At 38.6% G+C, this 23162-nt stretch overlaps 1 protein-coding gene across 1 annotated transcript in view; it reads right to left on the bottom strand.

Annotated features, from left to right (window-relative positions):
* sorcs3a (sortilin related VPS10 domain containing receptor 3a) overlaps window positions 1-23162 on the bottom strand; it is a 202299-nt gene that overhangs the window by 80549 nt on the left and 98588 nt on the right. Inside the window, 2 exon segments of the mRNA XM_051070891.1 lie at window positions 977-1076; window positions 22320-22387. Of these exon segments, the coding sequence (XP_050926848.1) occupies window positions 977-1076; window positions 22320-22387 (168 nt within the window).

The following is a 23162-nucleotide window of genomic DNA, read 5'->3' as shown; positions in this document are numbered from 1 at the left end:
TTCAGCATAATCCTCAGCACTCATTTAATCTGTAGCTGTATCTGTGCTATTCTGAAATCCTATTTTTAACAACACTTTTCATTTACTATAATCTGTGTTAAATTAGCGTCAGTAAAACTTAGGACCTTCTACTGATGAAAAGAAAAAGGTGCATCTGCCTACAGTATAGATACTCAGCAAAATATAATTTATTGAATACAATTACGATGTTTTCACCAAGTAATATCCAACACGCAACCAAGAAAAGATTTGGCTTGATTCAACCCACATGTGAATCACAGGTAGATCACATCAAATTATTTATAATACTTACAAAACTCAGAGGGGTAAATTCCATATCAATAACTGGTGTTCAGTCAAATGCTTAACATCAAGAAAGAAAGATCGTTTGAATATAGTGATGTAGCAAGTGAATATAATTATTTAGACATAATGTCAAATCAGTACAATGCTTAATAATTTGTCTTTTTGGAACATATATTTAGCGTGCATGTACCCTTTTTTCTTGAGGCAGTTTTTGCCTATTTGCCTACACACCTGGTACAATGTTGGAAAGTGCATACACAATCTTGAAGCATTAAATCAACAGCCTACCAGGAAAGGCGGGGATTATGCCATTTGAGGCTTTTAATATGAAACACCTGTGCAGAAAGTCTGGAGTTACACTGACAGTGACACCACCTGAACAAATGACAAAGTAGACATAATTTGAATTATTTAATGAATGAAAACGATCTCTGTCAAAAAGAACAGCAGAGTAGTGAGTATGACTTGACTGCTGGTTGTACTGGTTAATCAGGTAAACATAGAGGGAACTTAAGTTTGGGTTATGATACAAAATAGGGGAAATTAGAATTCAAGGCCTCTCTTATAAAGGCATGGTTTTAAATAATGTTTCTTTTTTTAATGTTAAGTGAATATTTTGAACATAGAAATATAGTTTGTATAAGAAAGTTGACATATCATTACTTCTCACCTTTCTCTTGTTGGTTGGACAGACATAGAGGTAACTCAGGACAGTCTTGGATCCGACTTTGTCATTCATTCTCTCATATGTGGAGCCATAGTCAGTGGATCTGAATGGAGGAAATGAAGAGAAAATGCAGTGAGAAGTAGGCAAATAATATTGTAGATAAACCCATTAAAGAGAGTTTGCTGAAAGTCTAATGGGTAAACAAACAGACTTAGGGGACATTGTGTGATACCTATCAAATGATATTTATTTCGTAGTGATGAGAAAGAATAAAATATCACACCCTACACTAAAACAAGAAGCAGATAGAGGCTGGTAACTGTATATACCCAGTTACTCTGTGAGACCTCTGGCAATAGAACAAGAGCAGGTTAACCAATCATCTATAGCTGCCAACAAAAATGAACCATTCGAAAATGTCTGGGGACCCGGCACTGTAAATAATTAATTCTCTCCCGATGACTACTATAAAATAAAATATGACAAGTGCAAAAACATGTGGATGTTCCTGAACCCTTGGGCTTTAATAATTTAACAGTGGGAATGAGCCTGTTAGCCAGCCTAGTCCCTAGAAACTCCACATGAATCCATCATCAGTAGTAACTACCAAATCTGCCTTGAAGTAGAATATTACAGCATTTACAGAGCTGTCCCGTTTTTACCCTTTTTCCTATCAAAGCTGCATTCTTGTGCCCAAGATTTTCAAATATTTCTCTCTCTGGGAACAGAAGCACCCATTCACAACTGTGGCATAACTCCCATTTGGATTTGCAGTCTACTTCACGGTGTTATGAAGAAAGTGAGGATGATACCTATTTCCACATTCTTTCCTTTTTTAGTCAGACCCCGCTGCTTGTACTCCTTCCATGGGAACACAGTTTCAGAGAAATTGCAGAGATTCTTCACATTCAAATTCATTCCCAAATGCCTCAGAGAGACGCAGTAGTTGCTATGATTACAACACATAATAATGAGTCAGACGGACAGCATCATTTCCACAGCATATTAAAGTGGAGGTGAGGGGAGAAGAGCTGCACTGAGAATGTTCCTGATTTAAAGCATGAGGGGTGAACTACTCTGCTGGCCTCAGTGTAACACTGCTGGAGCCTCCTGAGAGGAGACTTCATAAATAACAGAAACATATGTTGTTTTTGGCATGACATTGGTGAGCACTACTGCCAGGCATGCCTTCATCATCTAGTCACCATAATGCATATGCCTAGATTTCTTAAATGGGAAGTGGTGATATCTTTGGCGCAGATAGCAGGGAGATGTCAGCTCTTGGATATGGACCAAGATTAACTGTGACCCCCCAAACACTCTCTCACCCTGCACAAGAAAGCTAATCAATATGAAAAGGAAAATGAGCTGATTTTACTAGGGGACATGGCAGAATGACAAAAGACAGGTATCCATCCAAATCATATTTTTGGACTAGTTTATAAATGGGAAATGGAAATGAGAAATTGTTACACTGTAGAGGGAGATTCTTAACATGGCCGTGTGACATTGAGCAAGATTCTGGACTTTCTGCTTGCAAGCCCTTTTAAGAATATCTATGTCTTACTTGTCTGAAAAACCACATTGGAATCAGTGGTCTCCTCCTCTCACACTCTGATCTATGTCAAGAGTCTAGTCTGGATCCCTTTTTATGTACCATCTACATACTAACACCATAGCTGCAAACTAAAGTGGGTGGACACAAGTGACATCAGAATACAGCAGGCATGGCCTAACATCATACACTATCTGCTACACTGCCTCACCACTCATGTTGGCTTGTTCCACCTTCTCTTACCTGCCTTACAGTTCACACACAGCATGAGCATGAGCAACAGCTGTAAACTTTACAACCAAATCAAAGTGACTAAACCAGAAAACTAATTGCAGTTAGATACTTGATGAAAATGGGAGGCAAGAACGACGATGAGATGTAAACAGCGTGACTAGCACCAGACACAGCTAATGTGGAAACTCGATTATATATAAGACATATAACTGAGCTATGACCAAGACGCCAACTTTATATCTGCAGAGTTACCTCTATATACATTTTGTAGGTGTGGCCAGACACAGGGAAATTATGTTGCAATATTACAAAGAAAAAAAACACCCGGTTGAGCTGAGCAGGAGAGACAGAAAAACAAGAAAAGGAAGAAAATGTTAAAACAAACTAGCTAACATCAAGCCAAATTTGTATTTGTGCACGGCTGCAGCAGCCCAAATATTAGCATGTGTGCTTACTCGTACGGTCTGTGCCTCAACCTAACATGACGTGGCTGTAACTCTATTCCAGGCACATGATTGGTTTGACGCTGCAATATTCTCATTATCCTTTGCTTTTTGTATTGTCTGTAAAAACATGGATGGAATGAGTTCTGTCGACGTTGTATTGACCATATTTTATATTTCTATCCAGGAAAAGTTATATTGCGATAATTATTGTTTTATCGCCCAGCCTTCATTTAGAAAATGAATACAATTATGAATAAGCCTTCCTAACAGACTTCCAAATAGTTAGCCTGATTTGGATAAGCTAATACTCTCTTATTTAATTAAACAGCAACATCTTCTGCTGCTAAGCCTGCTGTTTACAAAAACTAAATTCACTGCCACTTAAACCAAGATAATCCTACTTCATTTTTAGATGCTGACTGCTCCTAAGTTGGATACTTTTGGGTAGTTAAACGTACACTGTGGAGCTTCTGAGCACTATGGCTATATTTTTAGACGTGGCCCCACAGGATGTAAACACTTTTTTTCACACTTGAGAGAATCAAACCAAATACATTCATAGAGTTGGAGAGTTATTAACTCTTTAGAGAGAATGGAGACTATACATGTAACATCTACATACAGTATAATTCACAATAGTCTCTGTGAAGTTTATTACAGTCACTTATGTTGTAGTGGAGGTGAAAATGTTGATGCTTAATTCACAGTACCTGTAATTTGTTCACTGAACATATCCCATGTTACATGTTACTAACTCAAGTATCTTCCCTTTCCTGTAGTATTGTGCTCTCCCGTCTCTCTCTCCTCTTCTGTCTCTTTCTGCAGGTATTTCTGCCTCTGGAGCTGTAGAGTCTGATCTGTGATGACAAGTCTCCTGCTGCTCCTACAACTCCACTCAACACCTGCTGCTAGAATTAGAAATTACTTACACTGCTATTAGTTGTATTGCTGTGTTAGCAGTTAATACTTTAATTATCACTACTATCATTACTACTGCTGTATTACTGGCCTCATCTTACATCTGATATGGAACCTGTGTTATGCTATGTTCTTCTTTCGCTATTCTCTACCCCCCCCCCCCCCCCCTCTCTCCTCTACCCCCCGACCCCCCCCTGGTCCGGTTCTGCTCGATTTCTGCTCTTAAAAGTTTATTCTTGCACTGTCTCTATTTCTGTATTTGTTGGTCTCTCTCTGTAAATACCTATTTTAAAGAGTAGTCTAGACCTGCTCTATATGAAAAGTGCCTTGAGATGACTGTTGTTGTGATATGGCACTATATAAATAAAATTGAATTGAATTGAATTGAATTGAACTGTACTTTTTCAGATTTAAGATTCAATTAACAACTTTGCATAACAGATCAAATGATGTCAATCACTGGCTATAGTGCTTAAGTTATTCTCAATGATGCAAAGATTATCCATGCTTATATTTCATAATACAGCAATCGATGCAGTGCCTTTTTTCACTAAAGCAAGCCTGATGTTGCAATTGTTTTTAAAAATGCTAGGCTTTTTAACCAAACTTATAGATGGTGGTGCATCTTTATTTTAGGTTACTCCTCAGTGGCTGCCTAGTCATTTTGGTTGATTCAAAATATTTGACTGATTACTTTAAGAATAAATGATGAATTTCTTTTATTACTCTTGGGTGTGTAATTAACCTTCTGTTTTTTCTTTGCTGTATATTCTTCTGTCGATAGGACTGGAATAAAGAACTATTGCTGTGAAAAACCCTGTCTTATACTCCAGTACACCGACACCAGCTTTGAATTGGTTGGATTATCCAGCACCTTCTGTATGGCAACAGAAAAGGGCAGTTTGTTGCATTTATTGATGTGATTTGCACTGGCTGTCAGACAGGCTGGTGTCTGGAGGGAGGTATTTCTGCCTGTTTGATCTTTGCAAAACAGGTATGATGTGACCAGTGCATGACACCTACATCTTGCTGTCATTGTCTTACAGTAGAGGTTACAATTTTTGTGCTTAAGTCTTTCAACATTGAGAACACCACTGCAATTAACATCTGTTTTTTTTGTTTGCTTATTTGTTGTTTGTTTGTTTTGTTTAACCAATACCACAATATTTCACCAAAATTTGTTCTACTTTGTTCCCCAAACAAAGTATTTTAGTTACCTAACACATAGACATTTGGAGCTTTACTTTACATTTCCTTGCACAATATCCCCTATAGCATAAAGTAATTCATCTGCAACCCTACTGTGCCTTGCATGAGTTCTATTTAAACGTTTTGTAGTACAGAGAGTCATTGTAATTTGTTAGATGCAACACAGAGAGGCAAATAGATGACTGCCAATTGAAGCATTGCTGACAAAAATGTGAGAAGTAATAAGAGCACTATCACTATTTAGGGCCATTCTCCTTTTTGGTTGAAAGGGCTTATCTGATTTCTGATCAGCTAAACATGGTAATGCTAATTTTCTGTCGTATTCAACATGTGATTGTAACGTTTATCTAAATCTCACTCGATAGTCACTACCTCTGCTTTTGTTTGGTTGACATGTGCAAAGAAGTGAAGACACAGAAAATCTGGAAAAAATGGAGGGAAGAAAAAAAAATACTGCCAGTGTCTTGAGTGTTCTATATATTTTCAGTTTGAACACCAGTATGCTTTTGCAAAAAAGCAACCTGTATCCATTTCTGTTGAGACAAGCAGTTTGTGAGCTTTCTAGTGGAATTAATGGCTGTTTCAGGCTTGTGGTGGAAGATAGCAGGTGGAAATATTTTTGTGACTATCAGTAAAAGAGATTAAAGCAGATTTGATCCAGGATGTTACATCAGAATGTCTTGAATGGAAGATTCTTGCTATGTATTTGACCATGACAGACCTACCTCACTGGCAATACTGCGTTCTTGGAGGTATTACAGTATTTAAAGAGCATTATGAGGGCTACTTCTTTACTCTGTTGTTATAGTTGTGAAGTATTTTTTGTGAGGTATTACACAACATTAACATTTTAAATTATAATCTTATAATAAAATAAATGGAAAAACTACCATAATGACATCTGCTGTGTCTACACAGTCACAAAGCAGGAGGTTTCCATTTGTTTTCATTTATAAAGCTGTTTTCAACAGCCAGAGAGGTAGTGCGGTGCAGTGCATTGCAGTGTGTGAACATCAAATGATTGGAAAAAAGGCAGACAGAAATTGCATTAGGGGATGTTTGTGAGATTTTGCCAGATGGCTGCCAGTAAAGCAGAACAATTCAGCGTTGGTGTACAACACTGTTGACCATGCTCTGGGGAGAGAAAGAGAAAAAAGCCATGCACTTCAAAGACTGAGGGATTAAAACTCCAACCAAATCATCTTAGTTTCTCAAGCTCATACAAACAAAGCACATCACCCTGAAGCATACAAGAATTAAAGAGAAATGAAGTCCGTTGCAATATCATTCCAAGAAAAACAAAAGGTTACCGATCTCACTCTTCTCACTGTAAACCTGATGTTGGCTTGCACGCTGCTGAACAAAAAACTGTTTGTGAATGCGCGCTAGTGCGTACAAAACAGCAAAGAGACACAATGAGAACAGAAAACACCAAATCAATATTCATCAGGGGTCTGGAGATGAAAGCATCATCAGGTGGTTGTCAGAGTCGAACCGAAGCAGCAACAACTCAATTGTCTGTCCTCAGAAAGAAAGTCACAGTGAGACACAGGAGGCTCAGAGAGCCAGAAAAACAGAGAAAGGATAAGGTTTCTTAGCAGAGAACCCTGCGGCAAAATCAAGCCTGAAGACTCTGAACACTCACTGACTGATGTGCTTGAAAAACATTCACAGCACTGGTGAACCAAAGCGGTCTATGCAGTGCTGAGGGGTCAGAGGTAGAGATGCCTGAATGCATCGCAGACATTTCCACTGCAATTGTCTCAGTTGTTACAGTCTTTTGTTCCAGGGACATACTCTAGGGGGATGACAAAGCCACTTCTGTTACAGCCACAGGTCCTCAACACAAGCTCGCTCTCTGGATAAAATCCAGGGAACTTTGGGTGACCAGGAAAAGAACTAAAGAGAGCTGTCGCCAGAACAAAATGCTTGAGAACAGAGTAGGAGAGACCAGATTTGGGCAAGCTGAAAATCTTCCTATTAACCTTCATTTAACCAGCAAAGGGTTTGCTGAGCATTTAAAGTCCCCCTCACCACTACTTTGCTTTGAATTCATCCAGTAACATATATTTATGTGCAAGCAGTACAGAGCTGAAGAGATCCTAGGTTTAAATCTGGTCTTTTGTGTGTTTTTGGATGTTGTCTTTGTGTGGGTTTTCTTCTGCTGCTCTGATGTTCTTCCACTCCAAAGACAGACATGACAAATGAATTTAAACCTGCTCAGTAAGAACTGATTTGGTCATTTGCAGGTCAAATGATGACTATGTGTTAAAACTGAGCTAGATTTAGTTGAAAAGTATTCAGATTATGTGAAATATATTTCTACGGCCACCAGATCTCAGCCTACTGCTAAATCATTATTATTTTTTTTTTTTTAACCAAAAATGCAGAGCAGTTGGAGAGCTATTAGAATTGGTCAACCCTGAGTAGTATCTCCGGGCTTCTTCACATGTTGCATACAGCAAAACCAACCTCCAACAGGAAGGCAATGAAAATCATTCGTTACTGCTTGTGAAGCTTGAACACTATGTCTGCATGGTAATAACTGAGGGGGACTGAGAGCATTTTAACAATTTGATCAAAACAAACATTCATATCATCTGAATGCTTGGAGCATTGGTTATATTTAACCTAGATGTTTATAAAACCAAACCAAACCCAACCAGTGTAGCCCAGTTTTACCCCACAGTAGATGTCTAGACATCTAGCAAACTGAAGATCAATGTTCACTGGGTCAGAACTGCCCACAGCGTAGATTGTTATGTATTTGTCTGTGTGATGGCCCTGCAGCGACTGGTGACCTGTCCAGGGTGTTTCCCTGCTATTTCATGTGAAGCATGAAGGAAAAGGCTTCAGCCTCTCAGTGAGGCTGAACAGCAGTAAGCGGGCACAGATAATGAATGGATGGATGGGTTGCCCTCGGCAATTAGTCTGTTTCTTGCAGCCAGTGTAGTGCTTTATTCAGACAATGGATTGTTAAGTGCTTTAATCCAAAACACTAAGCTGGCTCTCTTGACAACATTCAAGCAGAAATACTGTTGTCAAAGTTCACTGTTACAGCAACTAGTGTTCACTCTTGTATATTGGTTCCATTCAAAGCAGCCTCCCTGTCCTGTCCAATCATTAGCTAGGGCAGAAGAAAATAAAGCTCTAAGAGGGATAGAGAAAACAAACAAAGCTAGTCAGTGTTGTCTGTACACATAAGACAACATACCAAAGACACCATTGTAGTGTTATGTTGGAAATAGTCTGCAAATCAAGTAGCATGATTCTGCAGAGGAGGAGGCTCCAGTTTCAGGACTACAGTCTCAGGCCCTATTTTTTTCGCAAAAGCACCACCTAGTGAACTGGTGCACATATAAATTAGTAGGAAAAAAAAAAGAAAAAAAAAACAGAAATGAGAGGTGTTTCTGACAATGTCATTAAAAACTGAATATTTCCAGCCTTATAAAGGTAGAATATATAGCGCTGCTGTAGCCTACTGAATTACAACAGATTGAACAGGTGTACCTAATAAAGTAGTCAACAAATGTATATCAGTGTAAAACCACATGGAGTCACCAGAACCAGAAATGTTCAGATGTAGGGGCGTAACAAGTCTGAATCCAAGTCTGAAACAGCAATACACCCCCACATACAAGAAAGATATAGGGGCTAGGCTTGTCTTACTTGTTCATTCTAGAGGTGGGGCAGTAGTAGGTATACACATAATAATGTGCTATTTATTGACCCATATTCTGTAAATGCAAAAATTACAATATCCCAGTTTCACTTGCTAAAACCAGCACATAATGCAGTACTGTATATCAGATTTCCACTGGCTTGAGACCAGAAAATGGATTTGTTTTGAGTCAAGAGACAGAAATGAAAACTTTTAGGACAATGAAAACCCATTCTGATATTTGTTTTATGCCTGGTGAATAAAAATGGTGTTTGTGTGAGATTTAAACGTCTGGGGCAGAGGCAGCAAACATCCAGCAGTATTTAATAATCACTGCTACCATCAGCAAAGAATATCTCAGCAAGGAGAGTCGTAATGTACAAGCTGTCATGGAGTTTATCTGTGGACTATACACTCACCCTGAGCTGTGCTCTTGTGAAAACTTGCACACCAACTGAAGCATACACACACAAAGTCATGCTCAGAGGTGGCACGCACACACGCTTGCATCTTTCCATGTTTTCACCTAAGGCAACTGCTGCACAATCTTTCCTCTAATGCAGAATCCACTGAAGCATAATTGAAAATGACTTTAGAGAATTACCACACAGAGATTGGAAGATACTGTATTTGCAGGTGTTTCTGTGAGAGAGCTCAGAGTCGTCAGTGAAACACACGTGAGAGTAGAGGACAGTGAAGCATAAAAAAAAAAAAATAATGGAACCTCAAAAGACTGAGCACTGTAAAGGCTGTCTCTCTTTCACTAGATTAAGAAATGTGGTTATGCACATATCCATCTCTGTGTGTGTGTTAATATTTGTGTCTGTGTTAGTGGAAAATATAACAGCAAGCCATGTGTGAAAGAAAAGGAAAACAGGAAATGTGTCTGCTAACCACACTAGAATCTGTGCTGCTGCTAATACAATGCACTGAGAAAGTCAGAAATGATCCTGCAGTGTAAAACAAAAGATTTCACATAACAACCGTGTGCTGCTGTGTGCTACATGTAAACAACAAGCAAAACAGAGAGGGGAGAACATGAGAGAATATAAAAATCGTTTTAGAAAATCCTCATAGTATTCCATGTTGTCATCAGGCCTTACCAAATATAGACCTGACCGCATCATTGCACTGTGCCTGACAAATGCAGTGTTGAGGAAATACCTTAAAGGAAGAGCCAGAGTGGGACAGAAGTGCTGACATTCAAAGATCGCTCTCAGTGACAACATTTGTCGTGTATCCCACTCAGAGCCCATGTTCTCCATTCAACCTTGACAGCGGGTAGGCAAATATCTTTGCCTCATCCCCTTCCCTGCTTGTCACAGTCTAGAATGCTTTTTTCCAGAATGAATCTTTAAATAAAGTATAAAACTTTAAAAATTCCTCCCAGACATGATGACTTTTTCATGAGGTCTAGAAGGATTTGACTTAGTCACCTTACCCATCCCTCTTTTTTTCTGCTCTGTCCACGTAAATGAACAATCAGCTTCCCTTCAGTTGATCACAGATGCTACTGTACAGTATGTGATTTAAATCTAAGTCAGGCTATAGGCTTTGGAGGGAAAAGTCCCCAGTGTATCTTTCAAACCCTCAAAGCTGGCAGGCAAAGAACAACCAGAGATGACTTCCATTCATTATTTATGCCATGAGAAGCCCTGGAAAACAGCAGATTCTATGGTTAGATCACAGTGTATTACTAAAGAGTGGCAGCACACCATCATGGCCAGTAGCTTTGAGTCTGTTCTCAAACAATGTCTCTGGAGTGTTGTTAGTGATAATAACTGACATGCTGGGGTCAGGAAGAAGTGGAAATCCATGTGCTAAAAAGGGACTGGGGAAGTGGGGGAGGTTGTTGGTGAAGACACTTGTGAAAGGTGGTAATAAAAATATGTGTACTCTTCTCTAATAGAAAACTTGAAATCCACATCAGTTCATTTCACTGTTTAAGTGGCTTACTTGCAGCTTTCAGCCTCAAAATATTTACATTTTAAATGCAACAGCAACACTATTTAAAGTACAATGTTAATGAATTTAAATAGTAAGCCTCTCCGATATAAACATATCAAATATATAAATATATCAAAAGCCAAGGTCAATCGCTGATTTCACAAATAAATCATACTGTTAATTAAATAATTCAGATGGAGTGTGAAAAGAAATAGAAGGCTTTGTGCTTTTCCTTTAACAAGCTGATGAAAAGTAAAGATTTTTACTACATAAAATACATTAATACACTTAAGCATTTATCCAGCTAGCTAACTTACTAATTTACAAAGTTAGCTAGCTCATGCTACTTATGTTTTTTTTCTTTTCAATGTTATGACGATAGGGGCATTGGATGTATGCAAATTCACTCCGTATTTACAATGCTGTGCACTATATTTACAATTTATTTGAGTCTCCAAATTTTCAGTGTGTAAGGTTAGGGTCTAAGTGCCCTTAAACATGCCACACTGGAACAAAAACAGTAATGTCAATGGTGCATAGGCAACTTTCTGAGTAACAATCCCACAATGCAATGTTCCACATTTTATAGATGTGAAAATTATTATCTTATTATCATGTGACCACTAGGAAAATTTAAAGTAAAATGGAAATTGTTCCACAGAGAAAATAGTGAATAGATAAATTCAACGTTAAATAAGACAAAGAAGGGAAAAAGAAGAATAGGAAAATGAAGCTGACAAATAAAATACTCTAGTAAAAGATAAGATTAGATTAGAATTACCAAAATAAATGTTTAAATTGTGCATTTAATCAACTTATTGGTAGTAAGAGGAATAGCAAGTGATGAGAGGTAGGTAAGTCTTTACATTTCTTTTTACATTCCATTTTAATTAATAGATGTATAACAATATATATTTGATTTGTCTAATAGCGTTTCACTGCATTTTGTCCGTTTAGGTCCTCCATACTTTAAAAATAATAAGTATATTTTAAACCAACTTCATCAGTGAAGTTTACATTTTCTCTGAGCTGAAGCTAATCCACTGTCCCACTTTTACTTCAGTATACACCTACAGGGAGATTGTTAGAGGAGTAGAGCACAGACATGGGGGTCAGGTGTGTTTTCACACATCATTTCCTCGAATGTATTTATCCCATGGCATTTGGAGATAGCTTAATGATCTGTCTATAAACTTACTGTTGAGTTACTCTAAAAATAAAAGGCTTACTTTCTAAAATTGTTATAAGTTCTGAGGCAAACAGTGAAAAAGAAATATTTCTCGTTTGAATATGTGCCTCACTGACTACAGGAACCTCTCTGAATCCTTTTTTCAACCTGAATCATAATGGATGAAGGTTGCAAACAAACTTCTGATTTATATCTGCCGTAACTCTTTTGGATTTATGCTCATCATGCACTGTGTATGCAGAATCTAATTTTAAATCATTCCCTACTTTTCTGTCAGCATTGCTTGTCGGGGATGAACAACTCACAAATGCAAGTGTTTAGTAGAACACCAGCTGTTTCCCTGGTGGAGACTTGGTAAAGGTGGAGTGATAAAAGCAAGGCAGGCATGTAAGAAGTCTGAGCACGCTCTAAAAGTCTTTTGTTTGATCGCCTGCTCATTTGCCAGCGTGCATCCTGTTGCCATAGCACAGGGGTAAATACACCTTTTGCTGCCATTCCAAAGAGAGAGGGTGGGAAGGGGGGTGCTCTCCTGGAAGGTGAGTGGGAGCTATCCTTCACGACTCTGCAGCGCCTTTATCTAGTACCTTTCTTCTTTCTGATAAGCAGCTCCAGAGCCAATCATGTGGAACTTATAACTCAGACATGTGAAAGTGAAGTTTTACTGAGGTAAGTAAGTAGAAGGAGGGGAAAATGAATAATAAACTTTCCTCCAACCTTCACTTAACTTTCTTCCTGTGCTGCACACACTCTTACGCTGTTCACACATTCAGCAGTTCTGGCAGTGTCTCTCAGTGTTGGCAGCAACCCGTTCATAATCTCAACAGATCTGAGCCTGTGGCCTCAGCGCTGACTTGTGCAAGGAGTGGGCAGCTGGTATGGACAAAAACAAAACATGTACCTAGCTATAGCACCCATGCCACCAGCTACATCACCAGCCACCACAGTCTAGCACGACGCTTTGGGGGACTGATGTCAGAATGTTGTCCTCCGTGGAAATATTTGTGTCATTTCAGATAAGCTGTGCAGTCAGAGCTCTCAGGCTACGCTGCTGTCGACAAACATAAGACATACATCTGAGGAGTATTCACTTACTACTACGTTTGTAAGTCCATTATAGAAATTCATTAGTTTAGGATTAAACGAGAAAAAGTAATAACAGTGATGTGGATGGTTTAAAAATCTAATAACTTTTTAACTCATAAAAATTAAAAATATCAGTTATTCTTAAACTGGAAGAATATTTTGCATTAATCACTGCAACAGCTGGATGGCTGGTGAGACTTTAAGTTGATTGCTGAAAGCCAAAAACAAGCCGAGGAATGCCCTTGAATAGTAGTACTATAAAATTCCACATTGCCTCCAGACAAAGCCTCATGATGGAATCCACCATTTGCTGTTGTGACAGGAAGAAAATGAGTATGTGCTACAGGATATGAGGACAAAGCCCAAGAGTGTGTAATTAAAAAGGTAAGAATTTAAATATTGTGAGAAGGGATCAGAGTAAATGACCTCTTTAATAACAGTGAGGGTGATTTATGTGTTAACTTAAAGGTAAAGCACGAAGGGGAAAACAAAAAGGATGCAGTAATTCATGTGGAATTTGTTTTAGAGTAGCCTGGATGTGATATATGTTTTTTCAGACTTATAATTCAGTGCTGTATTTTTTTATATTACCATAAAATGTTTATTATGCATAGTCATGCTTGCAAATATGCTGGCTTTGTGTTGATCCAGGCTGACAGCTGTTATGAATAATCTAGCCTAACTAGTTCTGTTTGAAAATACTATGTTCAAGGGCTAGTGGTAGTGATGTGTATTGTATGCTAACACGAAAAACACTGACCGAGACCAGCAGTGTGTATGGATGACAAAACAACTTGGCATGTAACTGAAGTTCATAGAGATTGTGTAGCTTTCTTATGAGCCTGGTATCCTTTGGAATTACATTTATATAGGACTATTCTGCAGCACATGCTTTATGGCCAATGCCAGCATTTATTGATGATGTTCCAACCACTGTGTTCTTTAGATTGCAAGGCAGAAAGTAATGGTGTGGAAGTCACAGTGCTGAAGTGCTGGAGACCACATTTTGAATCTCATCACAGTCCAACAGTTTAACTAAAACTATGGTTTAGTCAGTGTAGTGGTGTCTTGGTTGGTGGGTACACTGTTACTTCAATGAACCTAACCCTGTGACTGTCCCACACTCCCTGACAACCCTTTATTGTTTGTCTGAGCTATGAGTATACTGCTTTTAGTTTTGATACTTTAAGTACATTGTGCTAACATTTTCAATGTTGGACTTTCACAGCATAGCAGTGCTGCAACTTTCAGGTTCTAAATATGTCCTCTAGTACTGATTAACTAACTAGTACCGGTGACGCTACAGTATAATGCCATCCATCCATTTTCTGTTGCTTATCAGGGGTTGGGTCATGGTGGCAACAAGTGAAGCAGGGTATTCCAGGCATCTCTCTTTCCAGTTCTTCCTGGGGGATCCCAAGGCATTCCCAGGCCAGATGAAATATGTATTCCCTTCCAGCGAGTTCTGGGTCTACCGTGGGGTCATGTGCTTTTAGACTGGGCAGCAGGCAAAGGCAGGTGTGCTAACTGGTATTGCAGACTGGTTGCAGTCTCATGTTGTTATCTAAAGTTATTTTCATGTCATTGTCTCCTTCTGGAAATGTTTCTCCTTCCAGCTCCTAACAATTATTGGTGTAACCTGTCAGATGGTTTTTACTTGTTTATTATCCGCACCTCTTAATTTGGAGCTAAAACTGGATGTGAGCAAGCTCTGCTTTAGAGAACTGCAGAGAAGTGCAGAGTTTGATAATAATTCAATATTCAGTAGTCATTAGCTCACAAGCAACACTCATTTGATCTGTTGTCAATTAAAATAATGTTGATTTGTGCTGCTTTAACTACGGTGTTGCTTTGAACAAAAGATAAATGTTTATGTATCTCAATTTAATCACCTTACCTTTCACTGTTTTTCTTTCTTATACAGTCATTTTTAGAGAGCCTACAGTAGCTGTATCAATTGTATCCTCTCCTGAGCGCTATCATAGAATTGCTTTTGGAATGTTCCGGTGAGCCCAGGTTGGCAAGGTTTTGAGGGAAATACCAAGTCCAATTGCAAAAGGTCACAGACATCAGGTGGGTCTCTATGAGAGAGCCAGGCCCTTATTATAGGCACTGACCTGTGAAATATCACATAGCCTGTGAGCATGCTCAGCAAAATGATGCAATTTGAGAGGATGTCACTCCTCACCCCCAGGTGACCCCATCCTGGCACAGCAGGAGAAGAGGAGTCTGCAGCCAGGGAGTGTTAATGCAGAGCTATCTCCTCTTTCTCTTCCTCTCTTTTTGTGATGGGCCCCTTTATTTAGGCAAGGGAATCCTTTCCAGCAATGAAGGCCCTCTAAAAAAAGAGGTGGTGTTGATCCCTTACCTCTTACACTTTCAAGGTCTGCAGTGGAAATTAATTTTAAAGAGATGTTTCAGCTTCCTGTATATCCAGTAGTTGCATAGCATAGTATTATATAGCACTCAAACACCCTTTAACACCTTGATATGTTCCATATCACTATTCATTTTCTAGACTAGAAGGAAATAGCACAGCACAAAAATTCCCACCAGTTGTCTAACTGTTGCCTAATACTTCATAATCACTGTCATTTTCACTGACACTAATTTTAGGCAGTTATCCTCGTAATGAACATTTCTTCATACCAAACATCATTACAACTGTAATCAGCACGTTAATAGGGAACAAAGAAGAGTGAAGAGAATGCTCTTTTTTTATCAGATCAGCGTTAATTTGCTGAAGGCGAGCATAAGACCAATTAAATCAAAATAATTGGACTCAAACGCCTGATTATTCAGTGTGAAAATTTGCCTTGATGAAACAGTTCAAACTGACTGAGACTACAGCAAAGTTCCCTCGAGAATATAATGAAAAATCCACACAGTTACAACATGTTTATTGATGGTATGGTGTTATCTTTTTGAGGTCCGGGAGGAGAGGTGTTCATTCTCACATATATTGATTGATCTCTGACCACAGAAATAAGACTGTAATTGTTAAACTGAGTGGTATGCTCTGCAGAGAAAGTGAGGCAATTAAAGGTAGCAACACAATGTAAAATGTACACTACCCTGTAAGACTTAAGCTCTTAAAATCACATGGTAATGCATTACAAGTGTATAATAATAATCAGTTGTGTTAAGTATTTAAACAGTGACACTAATCATGAAGTAAAGCCTGCAAGCAAGCCTACAAGACAGTTCAAGTATACGACTTGTCTAACATGCAGTGTTGCCAGATTTGACTGATATCAAGTGACCCCATCAGAGCCTCAAACCCAGCTATCTAGTTATAAACTTATATGTCATTTGGTTTTCTCTTTCATATCAATCACTTCATGCGGAGCCTGTTTAACTCACCCTGTCAATCTCACTGATACTAATTAGAGGAGAGGAGAGGCTGATTCATTTAATTATAGCTTAACTTTTTGCTGAGGAAAACCATCCAGTTGATAAAACAAAAAGTAGCCTGAACTTCCATATGTTGCCCCAAACTATTTTTCCCATCCAGTCAAATAAAAAAGTAGTGCTGCTGGGCCGAAAGTTGCTCAATCTGGCCACATGACCTGCTCCTCGCACTGCTCTACTTCACCTGAACAGCTTACCTGACTGCCCTGCTGCAACTTAATGCTCATGCTGCTGCCATTAGTAAAACAGTTCATAAACAAACTTGCTACACTGGCTTAGGTTGTCTTTGAGATAAATAAAAGTGTTTTGTGCCAGTGCTAGCATGCTAATGTGAAGCTGTTGTAAAGTTTATACTAAGATGAGACTGGACGAACAGACCAGTACTGCCATCTCTAGAGCCACGCTGCTAGCATGGCTTAAAATATAGCCCATGCTGGGAACAGATCTCAAATATGGGAGTACAAGTTAGGTTTGGCTTGGCTGAGTCAGTCACCAGTGAGGGAAGCTTGGGTGTTAATAGCTACTTATTCTGTGAATATGACAATCAGTTCAGTCTGAGGATTCTGTGTTTGTGTGCTGAACATTTCTAATAACTAAGCCATTATTTATAATTGAGGGAATATCTGAGTCAAAGCTGTTTGAATGCAAAATAAGAAACAAGGACAGGACCTTTGCTTCTGTGTGTTGTAGTGCTACAAAAAGAGATAAACATCATCTCATCCCAGATTTCCAGCTCAGTAATTCAGTAACATACTGTGAGCACAACTTCAGTAAACTCACTGCATAAAGCAGAGCAAACAACTGCTGCATAGGCTTGTTTTTCAAAAAGTACAAGTATAGGAAATGTCAAATTCGTACAGTAAGAGGAGGGAAATACAACCTGACTTTGTTGTTGGCATTAATTTACCATTGTCTGAAAACCTGCAAATGAGTACAGGACTTGTCATATTTCATAAATTTTCATCCACAGAGAGACAATACTCCAGAGGCCAGATGAGAGAGACTGAGCAACTTTGAAGAAGAATTGTTTTGCTGAGTTGATTTACTGTCAACAATGAATTGCTTGCCTTCATTTCCCCCACCCTCTACCATGCACATACGAGGGCTCCTTTGAAAATTATGCACAGGCTGACTGATCAGCTTTCATTGTTTAAGGTCAGAATGTTCATTAAAATTGACAGACTGACTGGGTGATACTTTGAGGTGTTGCCACTGCCTTGACCTTTGCGAAAAGGCAGCGTTAGATTTGCCATTTGGGACGTCTTTCTGTGAAGTGATAAACATTCTCTCCAACTGCTCCTCTTCAAATCCTATCAGAGCTGTGATCTCAATTAGCCAGCAACAGAGAGACGAATCACCAACCAGGGCTGACATGAGACAGTCAGGTTGCTTTGCACTGCCCAGTGATGTTAAGAAAATGGCTGCTTCAATGGTAGTGCTAGTTTTGCCTTTTATCTTTCTCTTTTTACGGCTTTATCAAATCTCCTTTTTTCAACTTCATCTACTTCTACCATTCCTATCTCAAATTCTTCTTAATGTATTGTGAATTGGAAAGTGGAAAGTCAAGCCTCGATGGACAGCTGCTCCCCTCACTGTACGTTTGTGGGTGAGTGACAGGGCTGGGAGTGCTGCCAATAATGCTGATCTCCAACCACAGTAATGTCCCTGTTCTCACACCATGGATAACTTACTTCACCTGATTATGTCTTCCCTACAGAGTTTAACTGTCATGGTACATTTAACTCTGACGACAGTGCCAGGGTTTATGTGAGTCCAATCATCACTTATTTGTGTGCAAAAAATTGCTGTGGAGCAGAGGATAATACTCAGACATCCTGTTGATAGTGTTGGTTTACCTTAAATGTACTTTGTTGAAAGCTGCAAATATTACCTAAGCTGCACTTAAGCCACTCATTTAGCATTTTTGTGTCTCCAATAACTAGTTATGGACTTTTTAATGGTATTTTTGGAGCTAGCAGTCTAACTATCTACCACCCCTTTGGAAGTACAACTGTTTATCCTGTTATTTCCAGATTGTCCTCTGCTTCAGAACAGCTTCAATCACCAAAACTCAAATGAAAACACATCTCATAGGAATGTAGTTTGCTCTCTAAGGGACATAATGCCTGACTGAGCGTGCAGTTTCAAGTGTTCTTAGTTAATTGCTAACTGACTGACCAGACAGCCCCAAACTGGGTCCATCACTATCAAACTTAGAAAACCTCTCTCTCTGACCTCTTGCATGGCTACATTTTTCTAGATATATTACTACACGGTTTGATGAGGGGCAATGACAATAGCATACAATAGTAGTAGTGACAGTGCCAGTGACAATACAGTGGTAGAATGACTCAACATCTTGTCCACTATGCCAATACTGGAGCACAGTGCCAGCTCAAACAGAGCCCTGACATATTAAGTGCTTTGTTCATGTCTCATAATCACTGGCTATTTCATGAGCTGAATGATGACATCCAATAATATTACTGCAAGTGTGCAAAACACAATTATAAACTTTAATTCCTTAGTATTACAGTTCCTTCCACCATCCTGTTGTTATTGCTTATTACATGTTTTAGGTGTATTGCGATGAATATTGGCTTGATTCACTTTAAAACTTTTGCACTTTATATTTGAAAGCAAATTGTCAGTGCTAGTCTCTGTGCCCTTCCTAATGACTCCTGCTATGAATACTGCCCTCTTCATAGTAAACAAACCAAAAAACAAAACAAACAAACAAACAAACAACAAAAAACATGGCATAAATTGACACAACTTGGTGTGTTATTCATATGAAATTTCATGAGACCAGGCAGGTTGCAATGGTCACAGAGTATCTATTAGGTCTGTAGTTTGACTAACTTGGCTCCTGATAAATGCATTTTGTGTCCTGAAAAACATAACTTTTTTCTTGCACAAGTTTGCTCCCATTCCATTCAGCTACATTATACAGCTACCTGCCATCTGTGGTGGTTGTGGCAGGTTCAATTATTCCAGTGTTTGCAGTTGAAAATTAACTTTTGTAAACCAGTTAAGTAAATCTGCATGTGAAATTTAAGTTGAAGGTGAACATGTTTAAAAAACATGAATTTATAGTAAAGAATTGTATTGTAAATATTGATGACAACGTGGGCTCTTCCAAGACATAGCATGATTTGCATAGCACATTCAGTGTTTACCATTATTTACTACAGCATCATCAGTATGCTGTAGTAAATCATCATGATCAAACCTATTAAGGTAATGGAAGATCTATCAGCTGTCATTGATCTTGAAAATCTACTTCACGTTTCAGGACTTATGGCAGAGATGAAAGTAACACAACTACCTACCCTCTGATTGGACTCTGCTTTGTGATTGGATTGTTAAGGTGTAAAGGCAGACTCAAAATTTGCATCTGTCACTCACAGAGTGGGAACTTTGAGTGTTGTGTTTTACATGAAGTCTTATGCTTTGTACCTGTACATAAATGTTCACAAAACCACTTTCTTTTCACAGTATCTTGGTATAGCCTCACCACTGATACCAGTTTTATTTACACAATCTAACTGTTTTCCAAATACTAATCTTCTCTACACATGTACTTGACATGAGACTTGAATTTATCATGCAGATTTATTTCAAAGGTTTAACAAGGTTAAATTACAACTACAAAAAATATTTGTGAACGTCACTTTACCATCTCAGAATCTTTTAGACCCTATGATTATATTATAATTTATATTAAACAATCTTTTAATAATTGTGTATCCAGACTATTTCATGATCCATATTGCCAAAGCAGCAGTGTTCTGTCTCACTGCAGGATATTAGGGAGGGACTGCATTTTCTCAGCACTTATTGGAACGCCACAACACTGCTATGTTTTTGCCACAGAGTCTAAATTACATAGTAGCTGTCTAAATGTCAGAAATGGCAGTTACTTTGGCACCACTTATCATTGTCAAACTACCACTTCAAGCTGGGCAGAATAAACAAACTTGAAAAGTGCAAATGTTTTGTGCTTTAGGGTCAACTCTTGAAATCTCAAAGAAAAAGAAATACAGATGGAATACTGTTCCTCCCTCTTTAGTCAAATAGAGCTGCTGGGGTTTGAACCAGTAATTGCATACTAAAATACAGAACAGCATCACTGGTGAATAGGCTAGCCAAAAAGCAAATTTTGAACTGAATCAAGAAAAGATGGGATTGGGTGGTAAAAAAACAAGTCACTCTATTTTTCTCAGAAAAGTCCACCACTTTCCTCACCTAACTACTCCCATTCTCAGGCTTCTTCTCTATTATTTTTTAATTTCCTATGGTTACTTTTAATCATATTAAAGACACCCAGTTAAGGTGTGACCATAGTATCTCACACAATTAATACACAACATTGACAGTTTGTTAAGAATACAGTATCCTCAGCAGCTGATGATCCATGTAGAAGACATGGAAAGAAAGAATTAGCATTGTTCTTGTCTTGCAGTGCAGAAATAGTTAGTCCTAGTATTATAGTATCCCAGTATTATAGAAATTTATGATTATAAGTATAATTAAGATATTCTCACTCTTAACAATACCACACTATCTCAGGTAATGGTGGTTGGGGTTTGCTCAAGTTTAAACTTCCCCAAGAACAATGTGGAGCAGGGCAGAGTTGCTAGCATCAACCTAAACTCTCTGTTAGCATCCAGAACTGGTTCCAAAATAGTGGATGTGACAGTATTTAACACTCTTTTAACTTGTAGTTCATTAATGATGTCCTTCTTTGCTAGATTAGGTAACTATTGTACGTTGTAAGCTAGGTAGCTGGCATGTTACAGTTGTGGCATGTTGAGAAGATAATACACTGTTTATTCTTACTTATACTTTTGCTATACTTTAATGCGTACCACCTCAGCGTATGAGGAAGTCAAGCTGACAGACTACGTGCTAGTACAGTCAGTATCAGTGTTGGGGAGCATTTAGAAAACAGTCAATACCTGAGGGGACCTGTTAGTACACTGTTTCACTGGAGAAATTTGTCAGAAACAGTCTGACAAAATGTTGTCCTGTGTGTGACACCATCCTAAAACTCATACAAAGGAATAACTCCACGTGTGTTGTACTATCTATCTGGATTTGAAAATGGGTTACATGCAGTTTCAACTCATCGGGGATGTGTTACCCATCCTTTTTCTAGTACATTTTTACTCTTTACAAGCACTCTTGCTGTTTCAGAAGTGTTGATGTGTATGTGTGTTTATTTTATTCCTGGGAGGGGTGAGGAAGACAGGTACATCAGATAATACACCAGAACAAGAGCATGGCAAACAACATTCTCCACCCTGAAGTTCCCTGTCTGACCGTGCATGACACCAGAACATACTGTTCACAGCACCAGAGAAGCAGGTGAGGAAAGGATACAGAACGAATGAAGACAGGTGGGAAGAAAGACCAGTGGTTTAAAGTTGTACAAGAAAATGAATGAGAGAGCAAATCAGATACAGCATTTATTGTTAGGATATAAAAAGTGGGCCATATCATATGGCGTCCGGTTAGTTGTCAGGCACTGTTAGATATTTTAGACTTTATGTCATTTACTGAAACATCAAGCCAACCAGAGGATCATCATACAAGGCTAATTCAACCCTCTGGCACTCTGACCACCATTTAAGCATTCAAAGACATCTACTTGTAAATATTTCAAGAATATTAATGTCCTTTGTACTCACCTCCAAAGAGTGCTCTCAGTGACACTGCCAATATGAAAGTCGTACAGCTTGGTTAGAATCAGGATCACCTGTACAGAAAAGGAATGTAACCATTACAATCTTTCATAAGGCAACCATGGTAAATAATGAATTCTTCACAGCTGTAAATTCTTGATTGGCATCAAACATCACATAATATCATATTTATTTAATTGCTCCTTTATGATCCTGGTCCCCAAATGAGGGAACTTAAGTACTTAGGTTCTTTCACAAGTTGGAATACATGATGAACAGATGGTGCTTACATCAGTGGCCTCTGTCTTGGACTATTATTCTGAAGAGGTACTCGGTCAGTCTACTTTCCAGCTCCCACCTTTCCAAACTGCACCTATTGTTGTAAGGTTTGGGTACTGACCAAAAGCATGGATACACCCAGCCAAGACGTAGGCTGCCACATAACTTCTCATTCAATTCTCAGCAAGAAGACATGTTTCCAAAATGTCTATTATTTTTAAAGACAGAGCATAGACAGCTCAGACATTGGGAGGAAGTTAAGAGTCGAAATACTACTCCTTTGCATTGACAGGAGCTAGTTGAGCATTTCATCAAGATTCCTCCTGGACACCTTCCTGTGAAAATATTCCTTAAATATCCAAGTGGATGGAAGGACTTTCTACTTATTTATGCCTTCAAAAATCATCAACTTTCACAATGATTGCTACACCTCGTTGAAAATTTTGTTTATAAGGCAAAGTCAACATTTCATGCAGCTGTTTGACAATAAAAAAGTTGTGTATGGATTTTACAGTGAAGAAACTGTTAATCAGATTGGTCTAACAGATCAGATAACCTCTTGTACATTTT

Source organism: Lates calcarifer, linkage group LG5 (genome assembly GCF_001640805.2).
Source record: "Lates calcarifer isolate ASB-BC8 linkage group LG5, TLL_Latcal_v3, whole genome shotgun sequence".
NCBI classification, from domain to species: Eukaryota; Metazoa; Chordata; class Actinopteri; family Centropomidae; genus Lates; species Lates calcarifer.
This window is presented reverse-complemented; position numbering and strand designations above follow the sequence as displayed.